General features: G+C 38.1%; 2 protein-coding genes across 8 annotated transcripts in view; one reads left to right on the top strand and one right to left on the bottom strand.

The window, feature by feature from the left end:
- The window catches only part of PIGF (phosphatidylinositol glycan anchor biosynthesis class F), a 109,344-nt gene extending 95,243 nt beyond the window's left edge, over positions 1-14,101 (top strand). For 4 of the 5 annotated variants that reach the window (XM_045445949.1, XM_045445945.1, XM_045445946.1 and 1 more), the window contains exon 6: positions 13,751-14,101. In XM_045445949.1, the coding sequence (XP_045301905.1) occupies positions 13,751-13,864 (114 nt within the window). In that variant the 3' untranslated portion in view covers positions 13,865-14,101. Of the gene's footprint in view, positions 1-6,179; positions 6,306-13,750 lie in introns of those variants that run through there. The other variant, XM_045445948.1, reaches the window with a different exon arrangement.
- The window catches only part of RHOQ (ras homolog family member Q), a 38,490-nt gene continuing 27,953 nt past the window's right edge, over positions 11,137-21,673 (bottom strand). The window contains exons 3-6 of one of the 3 annotated variants that reach the window (XM_045445951.1): positions 16,159-16,323; positions 15,750-15,845; positions 14,684-14,790; positions 14,337-14,459 (exon numbers count right to left, since the gene is read on the bottom strand). In XM_045445951.1, the coding sequence (XP_045301907.1) occupies positions 14,456-14,459; positions 14,684-14,790; positions 15,750-15,845; positions 16,159-16,323 (372 nt within the window). In that variant the 3' untranslated portion in view covers positions 14,337-14,455. Of the gene's footprint in view, positions 14,460-14,683; positions 14,791-15,749; positions 15,846-16,158; positions 16,324-21,673 lie in introns of all 3 variants that reach the window. The other 2 variants (XM_045445950.1, XM_045445952.1) reach the window with 2 other exon arrangements.

The following is a 21,673-nucleotide window of genomic DNA, read 5'->3' as shown; positions in this document are numbered from 1 at the left end:
ACAATATTAATAATTATAAAGGAGAAGGGAAAAATTATCAAATATCCAACCACCCAGAGGCAACCCTCATTTCATTTGTATTTTGGTGATAATTTGTGCAGTTCTCTCTGTGTATAACTATAATGTATATGTCATTTTTTTTTTTTTTTTTTTAATGCCCTGTCCTTAGTCACTTTATTGCTAAATTAAAGAAAGACTTTTTAGACCTTACTGTCAGGGCTTCTCTGAGCATTAACTCACTGGAAACACACTCTTTTCCTTCTTGAAACTCTTATCTTGACTTTCTGCAACAACAGTGTCCACAGCTTTTCTTTCTACTTCTCTAGTTTCTCCTTCTCAGCCTCCCGGAGAGCTTCTTCCAGACTACCTGTTCTTAAAACACCAGTATTCCCTTGATTTCTAACATCTTTTTTTCTCTCACTCTCTCTGCATGACATTATTCATTGGCCATGACTGCAACTAAAATATGGCCAATGAATCCCGAATCTTTATCTCCTGCCCGTGGCCTCTGAACTTCAGACTCATAAATGCAACAGTGTGTTCCTCTTGAGGTTCCATAGCTACCTTGAACTCAATGTACTTAAAATTCAACTTTTTCTTTCTCCCCCGTGATGTAAGTAGCACTGTCATCCACCCATTTGCTCCAGTCATCAACCTAAGAGTCATCCCTGATACTGCCTTCCCTTCACAGCTCAGATTGAACAGGTCACTGGCCCTTTTGATTCTAGTGTTTTGTTTTGTTTTTGTTTTTTTTTTACTTTTTTTTTTTTAATGTTTATTTATTTGGAGAGAGAGACAGCGGGAGCAAGGGAGGGGCACAGAGAGAGGGAAACACAGAATCTGAAGCAGGCTCCAGGCTCTGAGCTGTCAGCACAGATCCTGACCCAGGGCTTGAACCCACGAACCGTGAGATTATGACCTGAGCTGAGGTTGGACGCTCAACTGACTGAGCCACCCAGGTGCCCTGTTGATTGTAGTTTTTTAACATTTCTTGGATCTATCTTCTCTCCATTTACATTTAATTCTATAACTTGTACAGGCGTCTCTCGTCTTGCTTTATGTCCTCCCTGCCAAACCATTCTTTACCTAGCAAACTGCAGACCTGATCCTGTCATTTCTCCTGCTTAAAATCTTCCAGTGGCTTCCTCACTGCTTGCCTTGAATAAAGTCCAAGCCCTTTTGCATAGCTTATAAGGCCTCTATGCTCTTGTTTCTGCTTAGATGTGTAGGGCTGTTATTTAGATCGCAGCTCTTCCATTTACTGTGTTATTGAACAGGTTCACTGTAACATGGAGGCAATAGTTGTGAGGACTAAATGAGATTATGTGTAAGAAACGTTAGCTGTTATCTTAAATCATAATTAACATCCTTATTTATTAAGTCTTTGGAAAATAGTACTATCATTTCCTTAGATAAATTCTTAAAGTGGAATTGCTGGGTATGCATTTTTTAAATCATTTTATTTTTTCCATCATGGTAAGTGTACTCTTTAATCCCCACCCCCTATTTTCCTCATCTCCCCCACCCCCCCCACCTCCCCTCTGGTAACCCATCAGTTTGTTCTCTATAGTTAAGAATCTCTTTCTTGGTTTGTCTCTCTTTTTCCTTTGCCTGTTTGTTTTGTTTCTTAAATTTCACATATCCATGAGATCACATGGTTTTTGTCTTTCTTTGACTTATTTCACTTAGCATTATACTCTGTATATCCATCTGGGTCATTGCAAATGGCAAGATTTCATTCTTTTTTATGGCTGAATAATATAACAGTGTATATATGTGCCATATCTTCATCCATTCATCAATTAGTGCACACTGGGCTGCTTCCATAATTTGGCTGTTGTAAATAATGCTGCTATAAACATAGGGGTGCAAGTATCCCTTTGAATTATTGTTTTTATGTTTTTTGGATAAATACCCAGTAGTGTGATTCCTGGATCGTAGGGTAGTTCTGTTTTTAATTTTGGAGGGAATGTCTGTAGTGTTTTCTACAGTGGCTGGACCAGTTTGTCTTCCCACCAATAATACACAAGTGTTCCTTTTTCTCTACATCCTTGCTGACACCTGTTATTTCTTGTGTCTTTGATTTTAGCCATTCTGATAGGTGTGAGGTGGTATCTCGTTGTAGTTTTGATTTGCATTTCCCTGATGATGAGTGGTGTATATATGTCATTTTTAATCTTTTTTTTTCCTTCAGTAGTATGTCATGGAGCTCATTCCTTGTCAGTGAATATTTACATATATATATATATATAATATTCCATTATTTGGGTGAAATCATATATCAGTTTCTTATGAATGAACATTTAGATTGTTTATAGTTTCACAATTACTGTTTTACTGTTACTAATTATGGTGATTATTATCATTTTTAAGCATACATCTTTGCATATTTGTCAATTTTCTCTAGTATAATTCCTAGATAATAGCTGAGTTAAATTTTTGATATGTATCTCACTTTCCAAGGGCTTTAAAGGGATTTGGATTATATGTCTTGCACTTAAATGCCTATTTTGAGTCCATTCTTTGTTTTCTAGTAGATGTCTCCTAGACAGACGTGTTGTTCTTTTATGTTCAGTAAGTCTGGTGGGTTTTTCCTTCCCTATTCTATTCATCTATTATGTGTTATAGACATCCCTGGAGGTTTGTGTCACTGATACCCTTTTCAAGGTTTTAGTACTGATAAAGGTTTTTGTTTATATTTCTTTGACCATCTCAGTGATCACTAGGAGATGGAGACTCATTTGTACTCAAGTTACCATCTATGGAACTTAATTTCATTCAACAGGGTCAGTGATTTCTAAATTGGAGGAAGACAATCAAAATCATTGAAAAGTATACATAGCAAGTTGTGTTTTAATCTGTAGTAGATTCCTTACTTTCAGATACATGCAATTAAATCTAAATACAAATTATTGATATATAAAACACTATGGGCTATCAGGTTTAATGAGTTGGTAAGGTAATGTGTGATTAACATGTCAGTTTGCATGTAGATGGAATATTTCAGCGTGTAAGTGTTTGATATTTTATACCTGTCTAAATCATAAGTAGAAGTAGAAACTGATTTGTGGGGAGTAGATGTGCCTTTGTAAAATCTGGGTTTAGGTTTGCATAGAAAATATATATGTTGATGATATTCAATCCATTTATCTATTTTGGATTGTCCAGGCTTTTAGCTACCTACTCTCATTTTTCTACCTCAGTGCTTATTTACAATAAGAGGTAAGCTAGATCCAAATCGATAGTTTACTTTTTAAATTAATGTAAAGTTTCCGTTTGAATTATTGACTTTTAAAAAAGATTTTCTAGCTTGTTAATTTCTGTAAAAAGTGTTGGTCTTCATTAAGAATGTTTGATTCGGGGCGCCTGGGTGGCGCAGTCAGTTAAGCGTCCGACTTCAGCCAGGTCACGATCTCGCGGTCCGTGAGTTCGAGCCCCGCATCAGGCTCTGGGCTGATGGCTCAGAGCCTGGAGCCTGTTTCTGATTCTGTGTCTCCCTCTCTCTCTGCCCCTCCCCCGTTCATGCTCTGTCTCTCTCTGTCCCAAAAATAAATAAACGTTGAAAAAAAAAAAAAAAAAGAATGTTTGATTCAACTGGAAGATTACTGGTTCTTTTTTTTTTTTTAATGTTTATTTTTCAGAGAGAGAGAGAGAGGGAGAACTGGGAAGGGGCAGAGAGAGAGGAAGAGAGAGAGGATTCCAAGCAGGCTCTGAGCTGTCAACGCAGAGCCCGATGCAGGGCTTGAACTCACGAACCGGGAGATCATGACTTGAGCCAAAGTCAGACATTCACCCAACTGAGCCACCCAGGCGCCCCTATTACTGGGTCTTTAATTGTCTTTACTGTTGGGTTGTTTTCAGAGTGTTCCAGGTTAATGACTTACATATTCACTATAATCTTTTTAAAATTATGAAACCTGTTGGTGAAATGATAATGTATAATTAATCGTCTTTATTCATATAATAATCACCTGTTCCTCTCTCTTTTAGCAGTTACTTGCTGACAAACTAGAGAAATGATGAGGCTTCATTTTTTTTCTTTCACTTTTTAATTTCAGCAAACAAATTGTTTTGTTCTGTTCTTAATAAGTAACTACATAGAGTAAGTACTCAGTGTGGCTCTTGATACTGACAGAATCTGCCAGAGTAACAAATAAACCTGATAAAGAAATATGGCATTACCTCAAAATGGAGATTTTTTCTAGAGCAAAATTTCATAAGAAGAGACTACTGTATATACTTAATACTATCTAAAGCATAACATGTATAAAGAAGACATTTTAGTTCTCTGTTCCTTTTATTTATATTCTAGTCAGAGGAACAAGAGTATCTTGTCAAGTGAGTATTTCTTCTTTAAAAACACACATACAAACAACCCCACAAGAAAACGTTTACATGTATTAGTTCAATTTTCTATACTTTGAACTGAAATCTGACTTTGTATAAAGTTCCAGAGGCCAAACATAAGGTTATAATGATATGAGTTCTGTATTGAGCAATTTCAAGCATATTTATATTTCTAAAATCATTTCATCACCAAATGACTAAGAAAGGCTATTGAAAATATGTAATCTTGGGGCACCTGGGTGGCTCAGTCGGTTAAGCGTCCAACTTTTGGTTGAGTGTCCAACTTCTGCTCAGGTCATGGTCTCACGGTTCATGGCTTTGAGCCCTGCATTGGGCTGTGTGCTGACAGCTTGGAGCCTGGAGCCTTCTTTGGATTCTGTGTCTCCCTCTCTCTCTGCCCCTCTCCCACTTGTGCTTTGTGTCTCTCTCTTTCTCTCTCTCTCAAAAATAAAAATTTTTTAAAAAATATGTAATCTCAGTGAAAAAAGTTTTTTTCATTTACTAGTATGAATTTTAAATAATGACAAGTGACAAAAGAGAGTAGACATCTTTAAAGTTGGAGGGGAGCCTTCTCTTGCAGGTGGCAGGAAGAGGATTTGATTAAAGAGAATATGGTATGGTGGCTACCCACAACCATGTTGGTCATTTTTATTGTTTTTAAAAAAAATATTTGCAAGATATCTTCTCTTCCCTGCTTTAATTACTTGCCTTTAAATATCAGCAAGAAAATAAACATTTAAATTGTCTGTAACCCAGGCAGCCCCCTTTACTCCCAGAGAATGCTCATGGTTTTATAGTTACTGACAAAATAAACATTCTGACTGTGGAAAACCTTTGTACATTATAATTATTTGCTGTAGCTAAATAGCTACGTAAGTTCCTACTGTGTACAAAGCATATATTCAATGTAAGTATAACAGGTAAATATTACACAAGACTGGATTTAACTGATAACAATAATTTAGATTCAGATTTAATATGCTCTAAATGTTTTATAGAATAGTTACGAGATTTTTATCTTGAAAATGTCTTAATTCTTTCTTTTATCAAAAATGCCAGTGTTTCATGTTATTAAAAAAAAAATGAATGTGAGGTTAAGAAATATTGGTTATTCTGAGCAAAGGAAATTTGCCATAAAGTTTTTAAACCCGCTTGTTTTATTAATAGGTAGATAATGTGATGATTAAGAGCTATTGCTAGGTTCAAATCCTGGCTCTGCCACTTACTAGTGAGGATTAAATTATATGATCCTTCTAAAGTACTTAGTTCAGAACCTGACACATAGTTACTGCTTAATTAATGTTATAGGCATTTGTGACCTATAAAAGGACTAGTTTAATGACTGTATTTTTAGCATTACCATAAAATACAAATTCCATTATTTGGGTTTTCAAAGTATTGGAGAGCGCATTGATTGCCTCCTTGTGTTATTTGTACTGCCCAGGTTTAGGATCTAACCCTGATTCTCTTTATTGCTGGGGACTCAGAAACAGCTTTTGTCCACCCCTTCCCTCCCCTTCCTTTCCTTTCTCCCTTCCTCCCCTTCCTTCCCTTCTTCTCCCATTCCTTCCTTCTCTCCTTCCTTCCTTCTTTTTTCCTTCCTCTTTCTTCCTTCCTCCCTCTCTCTTTCTTCCTTCCTCTCTTTCACTCTCTCTCCCCCTTTCTTTCTCTTTCTTTCCCTTCTTCCTTTCTAAAAGGCCATAGTTTAGATCTCCTTGGAAAAGCTTGAGTAGTTATTATATTGCATTTCTTTCCACAAAAGAATTTCATATAAATGCCATGACCACTGGTGGTGTATGTATTTTAAACCATAAAATTTAATACACTTGCAGGAGAGAATTTGAAGTTAATATTCAGAGCTTTTGTGCTAGAGAACCTACAACTGCCTTTAAACTCCACACTTGAGTGCTGCTATCTCTAAAATGGAATTGAACCATATAATCACATCTCTTCTGAGTATACGTATTTCCTATAAAGTTAAAAAGCAAAATTGAGCATTTTTTTAAAAACAATTTAAAATTGTTTAAAAATATTTGTACTTATTCCCATAATCTATATAAGGCATTGTTATATTTAAAAACACTTTTTGTTTTCTCTAGTTTTAGGTTAAAGATTTTGTGAAAAATATATATTCATTTTCTAAAGTCACAGATGCTACAGATAATGCATAAATTGAAGCTAGGGATAAGGATTACTGGAAATACTGCTAGAGTGAGGGATAAAACTAAGATCATGGATTTAATTATTAAAGGGTGGCATGTTTTTAGGTTAATTAGTGTTTCTGTTATCAAAGGTATTATACAGTGTTGTAGGCAGACCAAAATAAAATACTAACATATGAATAGGATTTATGTTTCAAGCATGAGGGGGAAAAAAGCCTATATAATATTTAACTGACAGAAAGTGTTTTATATTTATTATGTATTTTTTTAATATGAAATTTATTGTCAAATTGGTTTCCATATAACACCCAGTGCTCATCCCAACAGGGGCCCTCCTCAATGCAATGGTTTTGTATTTAAAAGGTGGGTTCATTGTATGGTAATCATGCTGATAATACTCTGCTGGCAGGACTTCCACATGAGAAAGACTGGTGCTAGCCAGGTTAATTTATTTGCACAATCTTGGCAAGGAGCACTATAGGTTAGCATCACTTCAACAAAAAGTTGCAGGTTGGAGACTACGCACCTCTCCACAAATAGCTCTTCTAAATGTATGCTTGGTCATAGGAAAGTGGTAGGGTATGCCTGGATCGGTGCAGACTTAAACCATAGAAATGCATTTGGGTGAGTAGATTCATCTATAATGTATTTCTACACCAGACAAGAAATAGCATTTGCTTTAAGAACATCTGGAAAAACGCATCACTAACAATCAAATACACAGGAAAATACAAATGATCATTTAAAGCTAGTGGAAGTGTCACCAGGCTTTGAAAGATGAATTGTGTCATGCCAGTGGACATTTGTGCTAAATGAGCACAATAAACTAAACATTAAACTGTAGCTTGTGGGAAATTTAGAACTAGCTCCCTGGGTTTTATCTTACTTTGTTATCTGGAGGAGCCAGTCATCCTAGTGATTGTGAGTTGTTCTGTTTCTAGGTTTTCTGATCTGTAGAAAGATCAGTTTCCCTAGGATATCTATGATATCCTATACCTTTCCAAAGATTACAGTTCCGTTGCAACACGTATTTTTAAGAATTTATTGTTAAAATTAAATATCCAAAATCAAATCATCTTAGTTTCAACTTAACTGCTTGGTTTATAGTAGGGGCTCAGTAGTTTTGAATGAATGGAGTCATTCGAATGAGACTATTACAAATGACACACACGTATACCAGTGGTTGGTTTAAAATCAGTTTTTGTACTTATGCTTCTTAAAGTTTACAAAAACTGACAGCCAGGAGCAAAAAGTGCCCTTCTGTTTCTGAGATGAGGCTACATATGGTTAATATAATGCAGTGTGTTGTATGGCTTTTAGAGTTTTCCTGTAAGCTTTTACTCCCCAGACATTTCATGTGAAGATTGGCATGTATTAAAGAGGATTACCAAGGCAAGGGAATAGTTCCTATAGCACAGTATAACATTGCTCATGAACTATTTTATTTGTTCTAAACTGCCACTTCTAATTATTACCTAGCAGTGTCAGTTACCTAAGAAATACTTAGTGACCATATAAGGTTTTTTTTTTTTAATAAAGTTTATTTATTTTGAGAGAGAAATAGAGTGCGCGCACGTGAGTGGGGGAGAGGCAGAGACAGAGGGAGAGAGAATCCTAAGCAGGCTCTGTGCTGTCAGTGCAGAGCCCAGCGTAGGGCTCTATCCCACAAACTGTGAGGTCATGACCTGAGCCGAGATCAAGAGTCAGATGCTTTACCGACTGAGCCACCCAGGTGTCCCAATGATCATAGAAGTTTAATTTTTTCAAGTTAAAACATGTAATATACAAAGTGATACCAATGCATGGTGCTTCACAGCTTTCATGACAGATTCTAAAATAGTACAATTGCCCCATGTTTTAAGTACAAGAGGTACTATTATCCCTGTTTTGTACATTGGGAAACTCAGGCTCCAATGGTAAGCGACCTGGCCAAGGCCACGCAGCTAGAAGTGGTTCCACAGCATAGCCCGTTCCTACCCCACTGACTGTGCTGCTTACTGCCCAGAAGAGCCAAAGAAAGCTCCTAAGCAAAATATTAAGGATTTTTTTTTAAGTGGCCTAATGTTTTTATACAGTTATTTTAAAACTTCTGTTGAATATCTGAAACTAATTCCAGAAAAAAATCCTCCTCTAATTTCAAATACCTGATCATCACTTTAGGACACCTGCAGTAGCTCATAAACTGCCATAGTCAGTGACTTACCCAACTACCTGTCACGTGGCATCAAAACCTGTGGACGCCATTTTGGCAACAGGAAAAGGGTGAAAATCTACTTGCATTTAATATGTATTAAATGAACCTAAGTACTATTGTGCAGATTATAATAAAATATATTTAAGTTACTCTCAAATCACATAACAAATGCCATCTACGTTACTGAAATTGACCCTTAAAATGCTGAACCAAAATGTAGAGGGTCACTGTATTACTTTGGCTGACTAGAACAGTTAATAATACTTGTGAGGTTCGAGTACAGTGATTCTTCACCAGGAGTCCATAGGTGGGGGGTCTGTGAGCCCCTGATATTATATGACATATACATACAAAACCTGTGGATCATGTTTGACAAGAAGGAAACATGAGTTCAGTTCGATGTAGTTTTTAAAAAATATTTTTAAAGTACTTAAAAAATTTTGGGAAGCATTTTTTTTAATAGGATCAGCTTCAGAGATTGTGTACTTGGGGAAATGATGGTGTTCTAGATTATAATGGCAACTTAGATGTGCCTACTGGGAATACGAACTAAAAGATTATTAGCAATTTATAGCTCACATGTACTATGTGCCAGATACTGTTTTAGGCATGGTGCTAAGTACCACATAGTGCATTCTGTCGTTTACTCATTACAGCAATCCCCGTGAGGTGGGTTTTATGATGAGGTACGTTCCTCACTTCACAGGTGAGAAACCAAGGTACCAAGGTAAGGTGACTTTCACAGGGTTCCATATTTAATAAATGGCAGAGCCAAGATTCAAATTCAGTCTAATACAAAAATTAGAGTTCTTAAATCATTCTGTACCACTTAGAACGTACTTTGAAAAGTCCCAAGACTATATAGATACATCAGTAATGCCTGATCAGAAGAGAGCAGTGTGGTCTTCAGGTGGAAATAAGCTTGTGTAATTTTGAAATGTCGTTCAACCAGCAAGAATATTGATTTAACTGAGAAAACATACAAAGTTAAATATGTACTTACTGAGAAATTGTTTTTTAGCTTATTAGGGTGGAATTGTTGTATTTCTGAGGTTAACACAACTTATTGCTGATATCATGTACCCAGACCCTGTAAATATAGGCCTTTCTTAATGTTGAGTATTTTAAGGGAATACTGACCTTTTTTGGTTTAAGTGATGGAAAAACAGTAAAAAGTCATTGGTTCAGAGAAAGGATAATAGTAGTACTCTAAGCAAGATGCTTTGTTCATGTGATGTAGCTACTCATTTTTAAAAATAGGTTTTCTAACAGTTAATTGTAATAATTTTACCGACTTGCATTAAATTTTGTCATGCAACAGGACTTTTTTTTTCCATTTAGTGGTTAAAACATTTTGTTACTTTATAAAAAACTGGATAAAAAGAAGGTGGTCATTTTCATGGCAAACACTTGTGAATGACTTTCTTTACATGAATGTCTTTGAGTTTTCTATTTTCCTTAAACAAAACAAGATAATTATATATAGCTATCCCAGATGACCATAATTTGGAGAAATGTCTATAACATTGTGGTTGGATTGTCTGTTCAGTAGATGATACCACAGTTGTTTTAAGCCTGCTTGTAGCATGAATGTTAAACTTCAGAAGCATCTCTGTGTGTGAGACAAGTACACAGTTTTAAATGGAAGACCCCAAGATCAAAGTACGAAAATGCGTGATGAAGCTGTGATAGTTTGATAAGTCATTATGAAATCTGTCGCCATTGTGTAGTTTTAAATTTTTTAAAGCAGTTGTAAGAAGCTTAGTAGGACATTCAATCATGAGGACTTTAGAGGAAAGGTGATTTAGTGGGCAGCCTCCCACTCAGCTGCTCTTTTTTGCCATTCCCTATCCTGGGGATAAAAAATCAGGAAGGTTGCCCTTAAATGAAGAAATTCTCCTTTAAAAAAAAATGTGTTAGAGTTAAGGGCTACTTATTTCAGGAAAGTCAAGCAGGAAAACCTGATCCATCACTAGCAAACAGTCTTCAAAGCCAGTCCAACATTTTAACTTGCTGATGGCTTGGATTTCTTGAGAACTGAATAAATAGCAAGTGTTCTAAGCCTTCGCCCCTCATTAGACAAAACTTTTAAGCTAATATTTCATCTTTGGCATTCCACCGGAGGTGCGGTAGGCAGCTGTTTAAAGAATGTGCGTGTGACTATGTATGTACATGTTTGGAAACAAAGAGCCATACTGAAATTAGAGTGATTCAAGTAGAAGTGACCCAAATTGGAATCTGGCTGGGATTCACGAGGGATTATTATTCTGTCTACACTTTGACAATGCGCTTTTTAACAAAGTGCAGGTGCTCACACTTGGCTGGTGATTAGACTCACAGCATGAGAAACAGAGGAATGAGTATTATCCCAAATGTTTACATTGGGTGTTAAATAAAAACTAAGGTAAGAAGTTCAGTGCTTTACATAGATAGTAAACTATGCATATTATTTTATTTATAACCCCATGTGTTAAAATGGGACACTGTTAAAGTAACAATCACTTAAAAAGCAACAACCAACAAACCAGTATTTAATTTGGTACTTAAAAGTAATAATTAGAAATCAAATGGAAGCAATGCCTAAAGTAACTAATTCACAATAAACACCATTAATTCAGGCTCTACTTATTAGAAATAAGATAATTCAACATGGGCTAACCTAAAATGTATCTGTAGAGACAAAAAAAAGGTACAAGTTAGCAAAGTATTAAATAAGATTTCAGGGAGCCCCTAAAATTACTCTTGAGAACTTTAGAATTGATTATAAGCGAAAAAAAATTAACGGTACGTTTCTTTTAAATTCATTCATACATGACCTTATTTGAAGCAATGCATTTGCATTAACTAGCAAAATTCATGTCAGTCAGATATTTTTGAAGTATTTTATTTCCCAGATATTTGACTACTTTGAACTAGTTGTTCCAGTGATTAGTCTCAATTTCTACTGAAACTTAAGTCTTTAATGAAGACATGCTTCTGAAAATAAGGCAATTTTTCTATAATCTGCTTATGAATAGAAAACAAATCTTTGGTTTTTAGTTAAAGTGACAGGAAGGATTGAGTGCAAAAAGAAATCCTAAAGAACCAAAGCAATGAAAAGGCTCTTAATAAGCAATGGGAAACTCCAAACCCCATCAAGGTCAATAGAGTACCTAAGGCACCTCAGGTTCAGATGATACAATCATCTTTGCTTAGAGTTCTAATAATCTATGTACAGGATTTTTACCATCTTAAGAATGTGCAGCTGAAAAGGTAAGGTCCAAAAAAAGAAGAGAATCAGAAGAGTTGATAAATGGGAGAGATGTTGGAGATCCTCTCGTTCTACCTCCCATGTTTATAGATGAGGAAACTGAGGCCCAGGCAGGAAACAGAGGTGACATCAGAGTTTGTGTTTCCAGATTCCTAGTCCATTTCTCTTGGGGCAGGACAAATTCTAGCTTTTAATTTTAACTGGCTAGTAAACCCAGGTGTGGAAAGTTTCAGAGGTGAATTTGAGAAAAAAAAAAATCCCCATCAAACCCCCAAAGTCAAGTTGGAAATGTATAATACTTTACTGTCTTAATTCCTTTATACCATGTGTTGGACAACTTAACTCATATACTAATTGATTTATGCAATTCTTTTCAGTTCTAAAAATAGCTAATAATTAATAGACCCAAATTAAATGAGAAAGTACATAAGGATTCCATTTGAGCATACATAAGGCCATGGTACTTAATGTGAACCATCACTTCTTGGGAGAAGGAAGACATCCACCGTCCAGTTCAGAAAGAAAGTTCCTGACTAGTTATCCAGTAGACTCTCCACTCTTCAATGGGGAAGATGATGCTTATATTTTTAAAAATCTCTACAAAGCTCACATACAAGACAGTACATCCTAGATTTGTGACTGATATGAGCATTTAAGGCTGTCATTTTCAAGTATAAAAGTTTAGTGTTCCATTACCCAATCTGTGCAATAGACACAGCTATTAGCTCAAGTCATGGAAATTAACAGAAGCTCACCAAAGACATAAATAAATCATAATTTAGTCAACAGCAAGTTTAAATGTAGGAAAGACTGGAGAAAATTTTATGGGTTAGATTATGCTTCTCTGAACCGCATTAATTTGTTCACACGGAAACTTTTTGTCTAACACTATTGTCTGTTGCATGGCACTTGGAACAAGGCAGATCCACAGCAGACCAAACAAGAAAGCTTAATTAGGTTATAGAACTAGTAATTAAGATGGTTCACCTCTAACACAGTTCTATGGCCTGATCCCCCAGAGAAAGATTAGAAATGGCTCCAGTATACCACGTAAGCTTCTCAGATGAACATAATTTTTTTAAAGCAGGGCCTTTCACCTAGGGACCGGCATGCACTGCTTGCGGATGAAAGAAATCAACATTATTTACACTTCTGGCTTGCTTGATGTAATAGTGCGAAACGTAACATGGCTGGAGAAGATAGGTATTTAGAAGCCAGTATTTAACTGACGCTCTAGGTGTGTACTGAAGTTGTGGCTCTAGAACTCCTGCTATGGTTCCAATACCTGTGTCTGAAAGGTGACATCAGTTTTATTATGGAAGCAGTTGCTTTGTTATAAATTCCATGTAACATGCTTGAATTCTAGGTCTGTTCTCTTTAGCACAGATTCAACTTTCTTGTACTTTGGTCAACATACACTTCTCGTTTCATTGTATATATAAGCCAAGGTGGAAATTAAAGAACAAAATTGCCAACTACTTCAGACAGCTATATCGAGTCCAGGATTATGACAAAGTCTGACCCAGAATTTTAATTTGTAATTTTAGGATGTATCTCATGCAGTTTGGGGAGCATCAAACTAAATCTACAGTCGCCAGATGCCTTGTTACAGCTGAATGCACATAAAAATGTGTACATTTTTAGTGTTCGTGATAAATGCAGTTATGACCTTATTACACTTTTGGCATTCTTTAAGAAAGCACATTAAGCTTTAATATAGAAATATTTAGGTTACACTTGTGCTCAAGTAATAATAAAACAGTTGTTCTTTTTTGATCTCATACATTCTCTCCTCAGGTATGGCCCATCTCCTGTACGCTTGGAGCGACCTTTGGCTACGTGGCTGGCCTTGTGATTTCACCACTCTGGATATACTGGAATAGAAAGCAACTTACATACAAGAACAATTAATTGGAGCAAAGGGAGAAGATATTTCTTTGTGCAGATTCCATAAAGACTGTGCAGAAATGTATATGGTCTAAGCCAGGCAGTTCCATTTACAGCACTGTTGTGGTTTTTTTGTTTGCTTTTTTTTTTTGTTTTTATGTAGTTACAACATGATGTGATTGTAGCTTTTTAAACTATGAAACCCCTGAGAGATTGTACCTTCTAGTTGAAATAAAGTATTTATAATAGATCGTGGCTTCAGATGCTGTTTGCTGCTTCTTGGACCTTATTTAAGAAACATTCTTAATGAATTTTATAGAATTCTGAGGACAGGGTTTTTTGGGTTTTTTTTTTTTCTTTCAAGTTTTAAACCGCTTCATTATCAGATGTCTGGGTATAGCTGTAGCATTTCATATGCTTTTTGAGAGAAATGGACAGTTTCCTTGGCCACTGAAGATGTTTCTCACGTAATCAAACAACAGTTTATACATCTTGATCCTATTCTTTTTTTTACTGTGTGTTTCTTTGGAGTTAAAATGGCTATGATAGCCTCATCAAAAACAGTCTTCAGTCCCTTCTGGGTTAAAGCCGAACATTCCACATAACAGCATGCTCCTATCTGGGAAAGAGGAAAAAACACCACAAACATATAAAATCTTTCTTACACATTTGGTATGATGCAACACACCATTATAAGGAAAATGATAAAACACAGCCGTGCAGAAAGAATGAAATCATTCATAGTCGTAAAACCCAGCAATAGCTAACTTCAAAAGTAAGCATATATCCTTCCACACTTATTCTATGAAAATTTATTGCATCAAGTATTTACTGGTTACCTACCCTATGCCAAGCACTGAATGTCTAAACCAATTTGTCAGTGAAGCTATCTGTCTTTTTGTTTTAGGAAAAACTGTCCTCCAAAAAGTTTTCTTGCTTTCTTCTGCCTCCTGATAGTACATTTAAAAAGACTTTATTAGATTCTGTTTCCACAAAAGACCTATTAAAGTCACATCTGAAAAATAGAATCCAATAATGTTAGGGCCAAACAGAGAAAAAAGTAAGCCTAGCTTCGGGGAGAGGAAGAATAGAAGTTAAAAGTTATTGTGCACAACACAGTTGTATATTTTTTAGAATGCGAATGTTCTCTATCTTTCATAAAAGGGTGGAAGAAAATTCAACACGCTTCTTTTCAAACCTAGTCATACGTTTTTGCTTTTAACTGCAGATTTAAACTCCTCCTGTGCCACACCACACGCACTTACTCCATGCGTCTTAACCAAAGACAGAGCCTGCGTTGGCGCAGTACAAATGTTTAAGTGATTAAAAAGGGCTTTTTTTGATGCCTCTTTCTACACGTGACTTACTAGGAAAATACTGCTGGCAGCGTCGTGCAGGTGTAAGAGCCTGGGCTCTGCAATCAGGCCTTCCCCGCACTCCAGCTCCGCTATGTATTAGCTATGGGACTGGACAAGTTATCGGACATCGCCACGCGCGTTTTCCCTTCTGTAAATAGGGAACTGGTCAGACCTACCCGAGGAGGTGCAAGGATTACATGAGATAATGCATGTAAAGCACTCAGCACAGTGGCATACAGCAAACGCACAATGTTAGCTTCTATCATTACCGAAGCTTGTCTTACATTCACTTTTATTTTTATTTTTTTGTTTTTGTTTTTATTTTTGAGAGAGAGACAGAGACAGAGCAAGTGGGGCAGGGGCAGAGAGAGAGAGGGAGACACAGACTCTGAAGCAGGCTCCAGGCTCTGAGCTGTCAGCACAGAGCCCGACGTGGGACTTGAACTCACGAGCTGTGAGATCGTGACCTGAGCCGAAGTCAGACGCTCAACTCACTGAGACACCCGGGCGCCCCTTACATTCATTTTTAAATTCCGTGAAGGTTCTATTACCTCTTTTGCTAGTTTCTGTCCTTGTTCCACACAAATGGGCTTTTCTTTCATATCATTCAGTCTTGCTAAAGTTTTGGGGTCATCTCGGAGATCAATCTAATCAAGAAAGTTCAATATGTCCCATAATGTTACAAGTCTTTAAAGATAAAGCCTGTAGTCCCATTTAATCCCCACATATCAAGAAGAGAGTAAAAAAGAGAACTTCACTTCTAAAACCCCAACTAGTATGATTGCTTTCCTTTGGCACTACTTTTCCCAAATTCTTATTTTTCTACAATAGAATGTATTATAACTTGCAGCTGAGATTCAACGTGCATTATCATTGGCTAAACTTTAGTACCATTTGAGAGCAACCCCACAAGATATGCCAGAGACTCTTCTTCAATGGGTAAAATCAAAGCAGACATACCTGAGTTCCTATTAATAAAAAGGGTACGTTTGGTGCGTATTCCTTAAGTTCGGGTACCCACTCCTCTTTCACATTTTGAAACGAGGCTGGATTTACCACAGAGAAGCATATAAGGAAGACATCGGTCATTGGATAAGATAAAGGCCTCAGACGATCATAGTCTTCCTAAGGAAGAGAAAAAAACCTCATTAGTCCCATTTCTTTAGTTTATTATGTATGTAAGACTACACGGTCAAGGAAGCAAAGTCCGGAGAATTCCACAAACAGGAGGTATGACACTCCACATAAAAGAAGAAAATTCCGTTTGTTTTGTTACTCTTCCTCTCGAGGTTACCGGTGGGCTAAGGATGTGACAGTATCATTAACAACTACAACCAAACTTGGAGAAAATATATTGTGATTAGTAAAGCTGTCACTAGAAACATTGTAAACAAAGTTTGCACAAAGAATTGATTAAAGCTAGGGGCGCCTGGGTGGCGCAGTCGGTTGAGCGTCCGACTTCAGCCAGGTCACGATCTCACGGTCCGTGAGTTCGAGCCCCGCGTCGGGCTCTGGGCTGATGGCTCAGAGCCTGGAGCCTGTTTCCGATTCTGTGTTTCCCTCTCTCTCTGCCCCTCCCCTGTTCATGCTCTGTCTCTCTCTGTCCCAAAAATAAATAAACGTTGAAAAAAAAAAAAAAAAAAAGAATTGATTAAAGCTAGAAGTTGTCGGAGTATTTTGGTTTAAAATGACTAACATATGCTGAATGTGTACTGCATGTCAGGACGTGATCCATACACTCTCCCCTGCATTACTCATCTCATCCTTGTAACAACCATATGACAGAAGTACGATTAAACCTGTTCTCCAGTGTAAAAGGAGGCACAGAAGTGAAATATTCTGTGGAAGGAGCTACAACCAGAGGAACAGACATGGGATTCAAACCCTGGCAGTTTTACTCCAGAAGCTATGCCTTAACCACTACATATCTTCACTGAGACCTTAAATCTTTGCTTGCCCTCTTTATAGAGTTCTCTTAATTACATGTGAGCACGTGTGTGTAAATTTTAAAGATAGAAAACACATAAAGTCAATGCACAAAAATCCCCCTTTCCTCTTCAATTTCCATTCCCTTCTCCCACTGTAGGTGTTTTCATGTGTACCTTTCCGGTTCTCTTTCCATGCATGTATAAACCCACAACTGTCCATATTCAAACATCTGTACACAGAAGAGATCAGTCTGTGTTGTTCCACATCCTTCAAGTATTTCTTGGAGATCTTTCCAAACAAGAATACATTAGACTGCGATATAATTTTATTTACTATTTTTTTAATTAAAAAAAGAATTTAATGGTTTTTTTTGAGAGAGAGGGGCAGGGCATGAGGAGTGGAGGGGCAGAGAGAGGGACACACAGACCCTGAAGCAGGCTCCAGGCTCTGAGCTGTCATCACAGAGCCCGACACAAGGCTCGAACTCACAAACTCCTGACCCGAAGTTGGATGCTTAACTGACTGAGACACCCAGGCGCCCCTCCCTTATTCATTTAATTTTAGAGAGAGAGAGTGAGCATGTGCATGAGCACAGATGTGGGGGAGGGGCAGAAGGAGAGAGGGAGAGAGAGAGGATCTCAAGCAGGCATGCAGCCCAATGCAGAGCTCAATCCCATGGCCCTGGGATCATGACCTGAGCCGAAACCAAGAGTCTGGACGCTCAACCAATTGAGCCACCCAGGCGCCGCTAGACTGCTGTAAAATTTTAACCTGCTCCTTTGACTTCCACAGAAGGAAGGGCTGTCCTATCGATGGCTGTTTTAGCATCTCTCTATCACAAAAGGCAGAGGATCCTGTTTTGCTTACACTACTCTCTATGACACAAATATTCTGCTTATTTACATTCTGGAGAGAGCGAGCTGTCAGGACTCTATTTTTGTCGTGGTTAGATTCTCATCTGGTTTCAGGGAAGCTTTATTCTTCGTCTTGGCCACCACCCTCCACAACTAAAACTGCACAAACACAGAACTGAAGTTGTATTAAAAACACTTTCCACTCAGAGTTCAGCAGTACATTTCCCTTGTGGGACAATTTTCTTTCCATGTCATCTTCCAATGTTTTTCTTAATACAATGTCCACACAAGCGTGTTAATGTCTCCAATTCTTGACTTTGCAGTTAACCCTTCAGTTTTCCTGTGATCCTTTCCAAAAGCACACTGCCAGTCTGGAGCCGGGGAGCAGTGGAAGATTTCTCAGGTATTGGCTATTACAGGACAAGAGGAGAAATGCCCTCCCCCATCTTCTTTAGCCTTCATTTTTACAACAGGGGGCCTCTAACTGGTTTTGAATAGAGCAGGGCTCTCGCGTTAATGAATGATATTAATTAATGACGATATCATACAGTGTGGGTGTGGGTGTGGGTGTGAAACACGTTGTACCACACAGAGCCAGTTACTTAAAGAGGGCTACTATGGGGGCGCCTGGGTGGCTCAGTTGGTTAAGCATCCAACTTCGGCTCAGGTCATGATCTTGCGGTTCGTGAGTTTGAGCCTCAGGTCGGGCTCTGTGCTGACAGCTCAGAGCCTGGGTCTGCTTCAGATTCTGCTTCCTTCTGTCTCTGCCCCTCCCCTGCTCGTGCTCTGTCTCTCTCAAAAATAAATAATAAAAACATTAAGAAAATTAAAAAAAAAAAAAAAGAGGCTACTGTGAAAAATGCAACACGTTTTTACAAATCAGTTTGAGTGTTCAACAGTAGACGAGGGGCATCAAATAAATACACTTTCTGCTCTGCTGCCTATACAACTGCATGTCCATAGGGGAAGTAGGACAGCATTAATGTTAGCATTCTACCTGGCACTCTAGGATGCTGAGCAAGATGGGCTCAGCATGGTCAGGGAGTGAATGTGTGGGTGCTCTTGTTAAAAATCTCTCCTCAGGGCGTCTGGGTGGTTCAGTCGGTTAAGGGTCCGACTCTTGATTTCTGCTCAGGTCATGATCTCACGGTTCATGAGATAGAGCCCCACATCAGGCTCTGCCTGCTTGGGATTCTCTCTCTCTCTGCCCCTCCCCTGATCATGCTCATGTACACACTCTTTCTCTCTCAAAGTAAGTAAGTAAACATTAAAAAAATCTCTCCTCATACATATCCATTTTTCCCAGAACGAGAAATGAGGAGACTATCTCATAGGATTCTGAGGAATCAATGAAATAATGCAACTAAAGCATTTGGCATGGTGCCGGGCACATGCAAGAATTCTTCCAAGGCTGCACCATAAATCCTTCGTCCCACGGGAAACCAAGGCTCCTTTTCCTCTGCAATTCCAGGCCGGGTCCCCTCCGTCTCACACTGGGGCTGGTTTCACATCACAGAGAAGAGACTCGTTTGTGAGAAAGAACATTTTCTCCACTGGCATCAAAATACACAAATCAAACTGAGGTCTCCTGAGGACAGTATAATTTTCAGATCAATGAAAGAGAATGCTATATTATCATTGTACTAATTAGTCATTTTGGAACTCAAGAGACAGGACTGCTTTAAATGTAACCAAAAGAAAGAAAGAAAGAGAGAGAGAGAGAGAGAGAGAGAGAGAGAGAGAGAGAGAGAGAGAGAGAAAGAAAGAAAAGAAAGAAAGAAAATCAAATTAGATTTTTTAATGAAAAATTTTTATTTTTCAAGCAAATTTACCTCATCAGGGAAACAGAATGTGCACTCTTTCTCCAGAAGGGGATTACCAGAAATCAAGAATGCAAAGTGAATGCAAAGGTCTTTAGAAATGCTTAATAACATTAATGCAAACATTCTACAGAATATAGGTCTGCTGTACAGATCCCTTTTGTAACTACAACGAATACTGACTTTCCTCAAGGAGAGACACGCAGACATATAGGAAGGAAATTGGCCTAATCATTTCTAGATACCTGTTAAATTGCAGATTTTGTTGGAATAATTAAAATGTGATAGATTGAGATTATTAAAAGAAAAACAAAGACAAGTATCTTTAGAACTTCTTGGAAGGCAATGTTACTTCTTATGTGTCAACTATCGAAAATGAACTTCTGCCTCTAATCTGCTGCTAAATAACTGGCAGTTATTATAAGAAGACCTTTCTGCTTCCATTCAGCATGAGTAATTGAAAGCCCAATAATAGATAGCAAATTAAAAAAATAAATTATCCCCTGTGCATGCTGCACCCTGCATCATCGTATGAAATTGTTTGTGCCCACTGAGCAGTATCTTTTTGTTTTTAAGTAGGCTCCACACCCAGCACTGAGCCCAGTGCGGAACTCGAACTCACAACCCTGAGATCAAGACCCAAGCTGAGATCAAGAGTTGGAAGCTTAACCGACTGGGTCACCCAAGCATCCCCACCACTGTGCAGTATCTTGAGTGAACTTAATAATGTGCAACGAAGATTTGGATTCGGGGATAAATAAGCTGAAGCACACAGAACTTTTCATATCCAGCTGTACATATGAAATCGGCGAAACAAACAAAGTGGGATGTGGAGCAACAGTCCTTACTTTTAATTTTTTTTTTTTAACCTTTATCTTTGAGAGAGGTGGAGAGAGAGAGAGCAGGGGAGGGGCAAAGAGAGAGGGAGACACAGAATCTGAAGCAGGCTCCAGGCTCTGAGCTGTCAGCACAGAGCCCAACACGGGGCCCAAACTCAAGAAACGCGAGATCATGACCTGAGCAGCAGTTGGACGCTTAAGGGACTGACTGAGCCACCCAGGCACTCCACAGCCCTTACTCTTAAACAGCCACTTAACCAAAGTCAGAACTCCTCAAAGCTGGTTCTCTAGTGTCCTCCTAATTAACCAATCGATTGTATTTAAACCAATCAATTTAAAAAGGCAGATATTTAAATATCTCCTCATGGTAACTGGATCATTCTCAGGAATAGAGAAAAGCGTATTAAAAACGAGTACCTTAACATCAAAACCATGAAAAACAACGGTGAGTTCGGTCAACAGGATTGTTGGATTACTTAGTGAAATCCTTAGCTTCCTACCCAACTGGCAAGGTACCAGAACTATCAGTTTTTTAAAACTGTGTCCTGATAGCTTCATGGATAGGCTCTCTCCATTCCTGTCAAGAGTCTTTGATCTGTTATGAGGACAACCTTAACCCTTGAAAACTATCATACTTTTACAACCTGACCGGAATCTGCAACAAGAAGAGACAAGAAACGGGCTCCGAGAGGAAACAAGAGGTCTTTACGTGCGACAGAGAACTGCGGCAAACGCCCATCGGTCGGGAGACCTCTCTTTCCGTACAGGACAGCCGACGGTGCCCTGAGCGCCCTTACTTCTGCACCACCTCTGTCCCCTTCCTGTGGACCTGGGTGCTCCCTCCCACTTTTGTGAATCCTGTGTAAAATGCACGTTTTTAGGCCGCGTATGCCTATTAGAAATACATATCCAAAACATACACCTTAAGCAAAAGCACTCACAGTGGACAGCGTGGTCCTTGCCACGTTTTGTTAGCTGGCATGCGACCACACGCTGGTCACTTAAAATCAATCAGCAGAGATTCACTGAGCCC

Source organism: Leopardus geoffroyi, chromosome A3, assembly GCF_018350155.1.
Source record: "Leopardus geoffroyi isolate Oge1 chromosome A3, O.geoffroyi_Oge1_pat1.0, whole genome shotgun sequence".
Taxonomy (NCBI): domain Eukaryota; kingdom Metazoa; phylum Chordata; class Mammalia; order Carnivora; family Felidae; genus Leopardus; species Leopardus geoffroyi.
The sequence above is the reverse complement of the archived record's forward strand: the minus strand, read 5'-3'. Positions and strand labels throughout refer to the sequence as shown.